At 42.7% G+C, this 12019-nt stretch overlaps 1 protein-coding gene across 1 annotated transcript in view; it reads right to left on the reverse strand.

Annotated features, from left to right (window-relative positions):
* Stac (SH3 and cysteine rich domain) overlaps positions 1–12019 on the reverse strand; it is a 117510-nt gene that overhangs the window by 22908 nt on the left and 82583 nt on the right. The window contains exons 7-8 of the mRNA XM_055601713.1: positions 7641–7705; positions 4626–4714 (exon numbers count right to left, since the gene is read on the reverse strand). Of these exons, the coding sequence (XP_055457688.1) occupies positions 4626–4714; positions 7641–7705 (154 nt within the window). The remainder of the gene's footprint in view (positions 1–4625; positions 4715–7640; positions 7706–12019) is intronic.

Consider the following 12019-nt stretch of genomic DNA (forward strand, 5'->3'; position numbering starts at 1 on the left):
ACACACACACACACACACACACACACACACACACACACACACACACAAACACACACACACACACCTGCACACACATGATGTTCACACACATATATCCGTACACACATTTAAAAAATAAAAACTTAATTTCTTAAATCCCCAGCCTTTTCAGAGAGGACACTGACCAGCATCAACAGAGGGTGGAAAGTAAAGGGGGAGCAAAGCCGGTGAGCTCAGCCTCTCTGTCCAGCCCCAGCTTCTACCCTCTACTTTCTTGATGCTGCTTCTCCTAGCTGCTCTCCCAGAAGACAAAGAAAGAATCCCAAGCTGACACCATGTGCCTCTGCCCTGAATTTTCAAGACCTTCTCTGTAATGGGGGTTGGCATTTCCCCTGCCCCTCTCCACTTGATGCTTCTTACTGAATTTCTCTAGCTTTGGAGATTAAGTCTTTCCTCTTTATCCTTTACCTCAAAATCTCACAGGCAGACCTCTGCAGGTGGATGCTGATGCTGCCTCCTTGGAGAACCTTCCTGAAGTCCTAAGACTATGTAGATGTCCCTCTGGGGTATGTTATAGCACCAGGTGTCTCCTGCCCGCACCTCACACCAGACTGTAACTTCTGTCTGCTCTTCTCATACCTCCCAGCACCATGACCCCTGAGCTCAAACAGGGGACAGCACCTTGAGAATACATCCTAAAAAAAGCCATATGTAGGTTAAAGTTACTTTCAACTCAATGTCAAATTCAGAAGCGATGAATTTGGGCATCCATCTCCAGGGGTCTGTACAAATATTAGCTAACCGGACCCATGTTTTGCTTGCTCTCCTTCAGACTCTGCTAACCAAACTCATGCTCTCATTCAGACAGTGCTAACCAGACCCATGATTGCTTGCTCTCATTCAGACTCACCCACAGAATGTCAAGAGACTTGATGCTTCCAAGAGCCTGATAATCCACAATTCTAGATCCTTATTTGGTGTTAAAAAGATGTGTTTTTTCTCTGAAATTCCCCCTCTCCATTTAGGCATTCTGTCATACACAGTCATTTATTTATCTTCCTTAGAATTTAGTAATATTGAAAGAGCAATTCCTTTTTCCCCTGTCTTGGCTCCTAAGCTTGTCTCCATCCCAAGTTTGCCACCTTTTTTTTTTTTTTCCCACCTGAAGACAAATGAACATTATCATATAAATCTGTTTGAATGGAACTAATAAAAATGGAAATTACTTAGATGTGGAAGGTCAAAGTGGGTTCTTGAAATAGACACTCCACAGTCTCTGAAATATGTATTTGGACCGTTCGCTCTTCCATTTTCTCTCCATCCTGTACTTCCAAGTTCCTAAATGCTTTGTGTGTTCTGAGTCAGTTACATCTCCTGATGACCTACGTGAAAGGCCAACCTGGTAAAGCCATATAGGATGTTCCCACTGAGTAAAGGCAGGAGGTGCCTCCATGTGAAGTGGCGTCTTTAAGCCTCCGTTTTGCAAACTTTTCATCCTCTCAGCAGTAGAGCTCTTAGAGGTATTACAGCGTGAGTGTTGGCGGCAGAGTTTCCTGAGGGAGTTTACAGGGGAAGACCAGGTAGCTAAAGAGTTTACTGTTAGCTCTGTGCTCTGCTGTTGGGTGAGAAGCGGGTAGGGAAGGAACCCTTCCACCTGACTTATTGGTTTCTATGCACCTGTGAAAACTGCACTGTGGCCTTGACCTGTCCATGCTCTACCCATGGTGAGCAGTAGAAGACAGTAGGGAACACAAAGTTGGAGATACAAGGTTGAGAACAGGTCCCACCCTGAGAATCTGGTTAAGATCTGGGATTATTAGGTTTTAGATGAATACACAGAGAATGAATATTGAATATATTGTAGGCAGAAGGTTCAGGGGAGCCCCTTAGGCTGGCCGTAGGCCAGGGAAGACTCATTTCATTCTCCATGATGAGTGGGATTGAGGGATGGAGTGACAGGTAGATGTCCTGATCCATTGATTGCTGGTTCCAGCAGGACAGTAAGTTAACATGGAGGACCATGAGATGTCTGCATTGGTCTCTGGTAGGTAAAGCTTTCCTTGATACTAGGCAGACCCCTAAGGAATCAACTGAAGCCATGACTCATCATCTCTGACTTTTGATGGCTGCCTTTGACATCTGGGTTTTTTTTTTTCCTTTGGTCCCCAAATTAATATTTCCAACACTCCTCATATGCTACTCCTTTTCTTTCTTTCCCAAGGAAGGTACCCAGCATGCTCCCATGGGTGGGGTATGTAGGTAAATAAAAATAGTGTCTAATCAAAAGGATTTTTTTCCCCTTATGATTTGAGGAGAAAAATAATTCACAACTCTCAACTCATTCAGGGAATTATACCTGATCTTTTCAGCATTGCTTTGAATGTGCTAACCAAGCTCCTGGCTTTTAAAAGTGCAAACCTACAATGTCTTGGTTAAAAAAGTAAACAGACAAATAAATAGAAATATGATTTATCGTTTCGATATTGCAGCCTCCAAAATGCAGGCATTTCACTCCTGGGAATGAATATCTCTGCTTGCCTGCAAGCAGATTGTAAATATTGGAGTTGTGACCAGACATCTTGGCTTTTAATGGCCTGCAACCAACAGAAAATAAACACACAGAGTTATGACAGCCAGCTCAAAGCCAGACACTCTTCAGTGTCCCTGGAAACAGCCAGTATTGCTCTGCAACTAGTGCTAAAAATCTGGAGAATTCAGAATACAGTTCTAACAAAGATGTGGGGCCGGAACATTACGGAGTTCTTTCGTCTTAAATTTATTTTTGGTGTGTCCGATCATGTGTGTGCAGTACATATTTGTGTGTATGGCTGTGTGTGGAGGCCAGAGGATAATTTTAAGTATCATTGGTAAGCAAACATCCACCTTGCTTTTTGAGGTAAGGTCTCTCACTGGCCTTGACCTTCCTGAGTAGAGTAAGCTGCTGGCTGAGGGGTCCCAGAGGTCCTACCATCTCTGCCTTCCAAGCTCTGGGGTTACAAACTTGTGCCACCATGCCCCCCTTTTTCTCCCCCTCGTTTCTCCTCCCCCTTCTCCTTCTTCTCCTCTTCCTTTTCCTCCTTTTCTTCTTTCTCCTCCTCCTCCTTTCTCTAAGCAGGTTCTAGGGAATTAAACTCAGGTCCTTGTGCTCACAATTCAAGCATTTTCCCAACTGAGCCATCTGCAGCACCTCACTGTAAATCCTACACACCCAAATGGCAATCTCAGGGAGCTCAGTATGTCCCTCTATTGCCACTCTCATCTCCATCAATATAGCGTCAACTATGGGTCATCTCCTGAAGATCCCATAGCAGTCACAAGGCTGGAGAGGCAATGACTAAGAGGTTTGCACTATTTCTGATGAAAGATCCCCCCTGAAAATGCCATATCCTCTCCCAGCATTGTAGGACTAATCTGTCAGTGCTTGCACCCCAAACAACACGATCATCCCAGAGAGTTTACCCACTGGAGGAGAAAGCTCAGAAGCATCATGGCAGGGGTTTGGGGTGGAGAAGAATGAAGTACAAACAAGCACAACAAGACCAGACTAGGACACCTTTGCCCCAAGGCTGACATGTGATGAGCAACAGATAGAGCATACAGATAGAGCTGACAAAGCGAAAGCATGCACTACGTGAAGGACCCTTAAAAGATGCCAAACTGCCAGGCACACTCCACGGATCCTCTCTCCTCCCCAGCTCTGGTTCACTACCTCCTTGAAAGTAGTGGATTTTTTTTTCTCCTGTAACATACTCTCTCTGCCACTCTGTCCCAGACCATACCCTTCAGACTCCACTCCTCATCTGTAAACAGCACCCACGTGTAAGCTGGGGTGCAGACTCTGAACCCTGCTCTGGGAAGGCCCAGGCATCACTTGAAGACAGACTCACGCCAAGCTGACCTTATACGGGAGGCCGGAGACTGAGCCCCAAATTGTAGCTCAACTCTTCCATCAGTGCTAATTTGGGGATTAAACAAACCCTTTGATTACCCGTTAGACACTGAATGTCAAGTACGTTTAATGCTTAACCTTCATGGTTTAATGCTTAACTCTCACATTCCATGGGCCACGAACTGAGGCACACTCTCTGGCTCCCCCAGAGATCTGCGCAGGAAGATGCCTGGGGCAGGACTCAGCAGGCAGCTCCCACGTGAGCCCTGCGGACTGCTGGGTGCGTGGGTCATTGCTCTAATGAGTCTCACGGGATCACAGTTGTTACTGTTGTCGTCAGTAGTGGTGTGCACGTGGGTCTGTGTGTGCGTAGGTGTGTTTATGTGTGTGTATGCAAACGTTTGTGTGTGTAGTAGGTAGGTTTATATGTACGTGTGTGTATGCAGGTGTGTGTATGCGTATATGTGTATATACGTGTGTACATGTGTGTATATGTGTGTATCTGTGTGTATGTGTGTGTGTGCCAGTGTGTTCGTGAAGGCGAAAGGACAACCCTTAGGAGGCGGCTCTCCTTTTGTCACAGGTTGTGAAGCTTGCACTCGGGTCAGAAGGCTTGCCTTTACTTGCTGAGTCATCTCACGATGCTCCCCCCCTTCTTTTTTCTTTTTTTTAAACATAAAAAAGTAACAGCTTTAAAATTGTCTTTCATTCATTTTAATACATATATTTGTGTTTTTTTGTTTTGTTTTGTTTTTACCTCATTTCCAAGTCTTCATTCTCCTGTGGTATAAATCTGTACAAGGCAACATAGGTGTTCATCTGTATTGGGTCTTTGGAAGGAGGTCCCTGTCAGAGAAGATAAAGCAAATGAGAGAGGAAAGAAAGAAAACGGACGTGAAAACGTGACTGCCATGAAGGGTCCATGTACATGACTGCCATGAAGGGTCCATGTGCAGTCTCAGGGGTCAAATGTCTGGCTGTTCCTGAGGAGTCTTAGCTTACTTTATTTAATTAATCATTTACCCATCTATTTATTATTTATTTATTTACTATTTATTTGACTCAAGCAGGATAGTTTGCCTTCCTTCCTTCCTTCCTTCCTTCCTTCCTTCCTTTCTCTCTCTCTCTCTTTTTTTCTTTGAGACTGGTCTCACTCTGTAGTCCTGGCTGTCCTGGAACTCACTCTGCAGACCAGGCTAGCCTCATACTCACAGGGATCCTCCTGCCTCTACCTTTAGTGCTGGGATTAAAGGCAGCATGCACCACCATGCCCAGTTCCTTAGCTTACTTTTAATTTTGGAGTCAGACTCTACTACAAGCTTTTTGGAATGGCTTGGACATTGCAGATTATAGTTATTCTTTTTGGGGGCATAATTTTTTCTTTGACGTGGTTCTGAATGAAAATGTCAGAAATGGGAATTTTTCTTCCATTTTCAAGCATGTGTGTGTGTGTGTGTGTGTGTGTGTGTGTTATGCATATGTGGGGCTCACATATGTGCGGCTGCATGTGCACGCCTGTGCATGTGGAGGTGCAAGGCTTACAGTAGGACGCATCCCAACCACCCTTCTACCCTGTTCATTGAAGAAGGGTGTCTCAGCCAAACCCAGGGCTCACAGATTATCTAGTTTTCCTAGATTCCTGCAGATCCCATTTCTATGTCCTGAGGCTGGAATTACAAGTGAGCCCTCGTGCCCTCCTGGCTTCTATGTGCGTGATAAGGGATCTGAATCCTGGTCCTCAGGATTGTGCTGCAAATACTTGAGCCACTGAGCCATCCTCTCCTCTGCCCCAAATGGGAACATTGTCTCTGGGAAAAAAGAGAGACATGTGAACAGCTATAAATAGATCTTGCTTTCCAAAGCAGACCAAAGTTTCGTTTGTTTATTTATTTGTATGTGTGTGTCTAAGTGTGTGCATGCATGTATGTGCCTCCATACATGCAGCGCCTGTGGAGGCCAGGAGAGGGCATCAGATCCTCTGGAGATGGACTTACAGATGGTTGTGAGCCACCTGACAAGGATGCTGGGAACTGAACCTGGGTCTTCTGGAAGGGAGATGTGCTGGCAGTTTTTATGTCATCTTGACACAAACTAGTCACTGGAGGAGAAGGAGCCTCCATTGAGAAAATGCTTAAGATTAGGCAAGCCTGTAGGGCATTTTCTTAATTAGTGGTTGATGTGGGAGGGCCCGACCCATGTGGATGGGCTCCCCCTGGACAGTGGTTCTGGGTTCTGTAAGAAAAAGGCTGAGCACACTATGGAGTTTTATCACAGAAACAGTAATCGTAATCCCTGTTAGAACAGGCGGGAAGTGCTCTCAACCACCGAGCCATCACTCTGACCCCTAAAACTGACTTTTTATCGGTGGTTGAAAGTTGGTATGTACTGCATCAAAGCCCCGTTTGTGTGGTGATCAGTTAATTTGTGGTGAGAAGAAAGCATAGTTTTCCCAGTCCACAAAGGAAAACAATTCAGCCAGTCCTGATGAGACCTGATAGACTTGGGTCAGATGGAAGGGGAGGAGGACCTCCCCTATCATTTGACTGGGGGGAGGGGCATAGGAAAAGAAAAGGGAGGAAGAGTGGGATTGGGAGGGGGTGAGGAAGGGGGCAACAGGTGGGATACAAAGTGAATAAACTGTAATTAAAAAATAAAATTAAAATTAAAAAAGTAATAAGCAAGAAAAAAAGCATAGATTTTTTGGCATTGTGTTGTAGTACCACTATCTGCATAGGCTTTGAAACCTTGCAAATATGAAAATAAAATCTGACAATTTTGATAGCTTACTGGCTGCCTGGCATTTTATTACTTGTATTAATATAACTAGACTTCTCTACAACCTTGTTAGGTAGGCCTTACTATAGTCCTCAATTTATTAGTCTATAAAGGAGTCTTGTAGTGCCATATAAACATTAGCTGTTACCACTAACCAAAAAAACTGTATTGCTATAGATACATTTATATTTTATAATATACAAGCTAAAAGAATATATTACACAGATGAAACTGTAATAATACTTTCGAGTACATTGCATAATATAATAAATATATCCTTTTTATGGGTACAAAATGTAAGACTTGCACACAAGTATATTGCAGCCTTTTGAACTCAAGATTTACCTTGCTGTTAATTTTTATATCTATCTATTTGCACGTGTAGCATTTGTGCTCCAAAGTATACACGTGGAGGTCAGAGGACAGCCTGGAGAACTAGTTCTCTCCTTTCACGGTGCAGGTTTCAGGGACTGAACTCAGGTCAACAGACTTGGCAGCAAACCCCTTCCCCCCACTGAGCCATCTTACAGGCCCATCATTCCACTATCATTTAAAGCTCAGAGACAACATTGCTTGAATTTAAAGCTCAAGGACAGCATTGCTTGAGTCTATTGTAATTATATATGTGTATATGACATAACAACATATGCTTGTATAGCATCCAGTGTAGTCATAATATGATGTGGTAATTAACACATTCTAGAGCATGCCTTCACTCGCAGTAACATATGATGGAAGATTGTGCACGTCATTAATAAGTGTTTATCCTCTTCACCTTTTATACACTGTGCTTTTTCCAGCCTGTATTATTTATTATGCTTCACTGGTACTTATTGTCAAATGTGTTACCTTTTTCTTCAAATGATTTTAAGAGATAATTTGACACACACTATGACACCATCATCCCCGGCAAGGGGTTTTGTGATCCACTAGGGTGATGACTGACAGTTTAATCCATGAAGTCTCACCTGATCTGTATCCTGTGATGTCTACATACCTGGTGGTTTATGGTCTTAACTTGGTCTCTGAAGTCATCGGTACCATTTTCTGGATATGTAAACACTGGGGGAGGAAAGAGAGCACAGGCATTTTTGTGTCTTGTAGCCATGTTTGGGGACATGGATGAAGGGGGATGTTTTGATTGAACCAGAGCTTATCATTGGCTACTTCCTGCCCATCCCTTCCATTATCTCCCCACCTTCTTTCTTCTTTCGGAGATGTTTTCCCTGCCTTCTTTTGTAGCAACCTGATAACTCCACTTGGCACCCCACAGTTCATGCATACTCCATGATACATTCCCTCAATCACTGGCCAACTGTGAGTTTGAAACTCAGTCTCTTTTAGCTATGTTCCATCAGAAGCACAGGTGAGTTGACTGTGTGGAATCACTTGAGCAGATAATTCCATTCCCTTTGAATATTTATCTTTTCTAAACACCAGAATTTTTAGATTCAGTGTCATGATGCCAGATTCTTAATGCTGTCTACCTTCTGTTTTGAAGATTAAAGCATTATCTTTAAAGTCTAGAACACCCCCCCCCCCTGATTGCTTACGTCCAATGTACCAAGGCCATGGCCCTGATTTCTTTTTTTTGAGTTCATTTTTGGAGTGTGTATTTCTCTTCTGTCTGTGTGGAAGGCATCACCTTGAAGCATTGGGTTTGGTAATGAAACCTCTTCAGAGGGGCAGTTCTCACTGTCCAGATGCACACTTGCCTAGGTTCTTCACAGAAACTCAGTGAGCTTGAACTGCCAGATGTGGTCCAGTGACCATGGCCAGCTTGTCATTCTCACCAGATAGATCTTCTTTAGAGTAAAATTTATGCAGTAAGGTTTTGGTCTGTAAATTAATCTCCCACTGTTACGGCTTGGCATTTTAGAGTAACATATTTATTATTCATTATTTTCTTTCCCTTTACAATATCAAGAAGATATCAGTACAGAATGGTACACCCCACAGGAATACATATAACTTGGTTTATTTGTGTCCTGATTCTCCCTATTGTTCATTCATTCAGCTTAGTTTTGTAAAAATTACACTGTGTGTGTGTGTGTGTGTGTGTGTGTGTGTGTGTACATTACACACCGTGTGTGCCTTTGGAGGTCAAAGGGCTACTAGTGGGATCAGTTCCCTCTTTCCACCAGGGCCGAGGGACTGAACTCAGGTCGTCAGACTTGGAGGCAAGCTCCTTTATTCATTATCCACCTCACCGGAATCTCTACTGTTAATAAAATAGAGTGAGGAGCTTCTATGACAAAAAATACATTCAACGCAAGAGCCCCCACGGAAGTACTGAGGCATCTTAACTGTCCAGTGTGTTCAGTTCAGAATTCCAGAGTTTACCGTTACGTTTCTTTTGCACAGATACCCAAGGTCCCCGTGTGCTCCCAGAGGTCCAGCACTGAGCTGTGAGAGGTCTCTTCCCACAGAGTTTGCCTGAAGCATCTGGACACTTAACTCAATGTTTACCTGCTGAACAACACCCCTTTCTGGTATCACATCATCTAAAATCCTGGTGCAAACCTTTGATTCTGTAAGTATAAAACTATATTCTTCCCCCAAAGAACATTAAATGTTTGAATGAAAGCAATCAAAAGAGGTTCTAAAGAAGGGGTTCCTATCAGGTTACTCTACAATGTCCCATTTGGGCTGATTGCACAGTTTTAAAATTTCACATTATTTCAGCCTGTTATGGAATATCTCCCTGAGCTTCTAGTTCAAAATGTGTATCGTTCCTGTGAATCTGTTGAGGAAATTTTTCAAAGTGACTTTAAATTTGTCTTCAGATATATAATCACAAGCAGGGTGTAACCAGGAACAGCAGTTCTAAAACTTATTTCCCCAAAAAGCCATTTCTTCTTTTCCTAAGATTTTGTTTTCAGTTATGTAATTGTGCATGTGTGAGTGTGCACTGCCTACAGAGGCCAGAAGAAAGTATCAGGTCTCCTGATCTGGTATTACAGGCGGTTGTGATCCACCCCACAAGGGCTGTCGGTGACCAAATCTGGGTGGGCGCCGGGAGCTGAACTCAGGCCCTCTACAAGAACAGAATGTGCCCACCCCAAACTGGTTCTAAAACAGTGATTTGCAGCAAAAAAGGAGAAAAGTAAGGTGGTTGTCTGAATACTTCATAACCGAGTATTTCACACAACTGTATACCAGGCACAACTGTATACCAGGCACATGTATGCTGCACAACCAGGTATACTACAGAATAGTACACACACTACACAACCACACATATTACCTGACTGTGTACTGCACAGCTGTTAGTTTTGCTATTTTAAAGTGTGTGTGTGTGTGAAAAATAATTCCGTTGTTTATCTCATGACAAATTTTCAAAAACGGTGTTCAGTGTGCAGGGAAGTTGTGCTGTTAGTTGCTGAGAAACAAAATGAATCTTCATTTTGGCCACATCCTGAAGGACTCCCTTTTTGTTTGTTTGTTTGTTTGTTTGTTTTCTGTTTTTCACTTTTTTGTCTTTTTTACCCACGTTGCCTCTTTGTTTCCTGAGCTGATGGCTTTGGTCTTCTTTTGCATGATGCTAGGCCAGTTTACATTACTGAATTATCTGACATGATCCCAGATTTGAGTTCTTGGGCTAATTCCAAGGCAGTTATCAGGCAGTGCCCTTTAGTGGGACGTCACTGGGTTCTGCTCATGAGAATTTTACTTCAGACGTGTGCATCCGTATTCAACAGAGAGCAGCCAGCGATTTCCCCTTCTCTGGCCTTGTTTGGTTTTGAAGTCAGTATTATAATGACCTCGTAAACCAAGTTAGAGAATGTGGCCGCCCTTCTTCCTTGCTGTGCTTTCGTTTCTTGGAGAGAGCTTATGTAACGTGGAAATTTTCTATTCCTTAAATGTTTGGTAGAATTTACCTATGAAGTTGTCCAGCCTTGGTATTTTTGCCATGCAAAAATTTAAGTGTTGATTTGGTTTCGGTAAAGATTAGAAACCGCTCAGAATTTCTGCTTCCTTCCCTCTGTGGTCGGGCTGAAGTCACTCTGGTGTTTTTGGTATCAGCTCATTTAGAAAAGGTTTTCAAGCTTTTCAGTGAGAATTTGGTCATGACAGCCTTTTCTTCTTGGTGTGTTTTATTCCCCTTTTGGTTATGGTGTCTTGATCCTCTGTTCTCTTCCATCTTAAATATTGTTAGAGCTTATAAATTTTATTCTACTTACTATCCACTCAGGATTTATTGCCTTGTCTTTCCAAGTTAATGATGTCTGTTCTTATCTTTATTATTACCATTTCCAGGCCTTTTATGGATGAGAGTATCATATTTTGTTTTCTGACTTTTTATTAATATGTTCATGTGTGCATGCATGCGTGTGTGCGTGTGTGTGTGTGTGTGTGTGTGTGTGTCTGTGTGTGCATGCATACAGAGTCCGGAGAATAACTTAGGGTTTCAGTCCTAAAGATTGCTTTCTCTTTCATTCACTGACTCCATGTCCTCACTTTTAATATTCATTTTTTTTCTAGCTTTTGTAGTTTGGAAAGTTTGCTCTATTTTATTATTTATTGTGTAGTTGTCTTGGATTTTTAATGAAGCAAATTTTAATAAGCTCTAAAGTGAAATATTTTTAAGCTTTCCTCAAACAACATGAGGATCTCTGAATTCTCATTGTCTATTTATAGATCGACACTTTTAGATATTTTATTAACAGCTTTTAAAAGCACTATTGGTTTCTTTCTTTCTTTCTTTTTTTTAGGTAGCCAATGCTTGTCTGCACTTAACTATGCATTTGTCCCCTTTTTCTCTTTTATTCATCATTATTGCATGTGTACATGCTATGTGAAGGTAGCATGTATGTGGAGGTCAGAGGACAATTTTAGGGGCCAGTTTTCTCCACAGTGGGGTCCGGAGACAGTGACAGGCTTGAATGGCAAGTGCTTCTACTCAGAAATCCATGTCACTGGCCCTACGCTCTCTTTGCTTTTCATTTCTTCTTGTCTCAGGGTGTTTGTGTGTTTGTTTTATTTATGATTCCAGGTTAAGAGTCCTTCCCTCCTTCCTTCTTTCCTTCCTCCCTTTCTCCCTCCCTCTCTTCCTCCCTCCTTCTTCCCTCCCTCTCTCCCTCCCTCCTTCCTTCCTCCCACCCTTCTAAAGGTGCCAATTTACTGTTATTTAGCTTCAGTTGTAATCTGTTAAAAGCTCTTTGTATAATTTCCATTTCTCTGTGTATGATCTGCCTTTCGGCCCACATCAGTACTTGGCTGTCTTTGAAGTCTTGTCTCACAGAGATGCCTAGGTGTGGCTCTGAGGAATGTGCCTTCAATCAGTTCTGTAAGTTCTCAGCCAGGATGTTCATGCACTTCTAACTGTACACACACACACACACACACACACACACACACACACACACACACACA

This window comes from Psammomys obesus, unplaced genomic scaffold (assembly GCF_907164565.1).
Source record: "Psammomys obesus unplaced genomic scaffold, mPsaObe1.curated_primary_1811, whole genome shotgun sequence".
Lineage (NCBI taxonomy): Eukaryota > Metazoa > Chordata > Mammalia > Rodentia > Muridae > Psammomys > Psammomys obesus.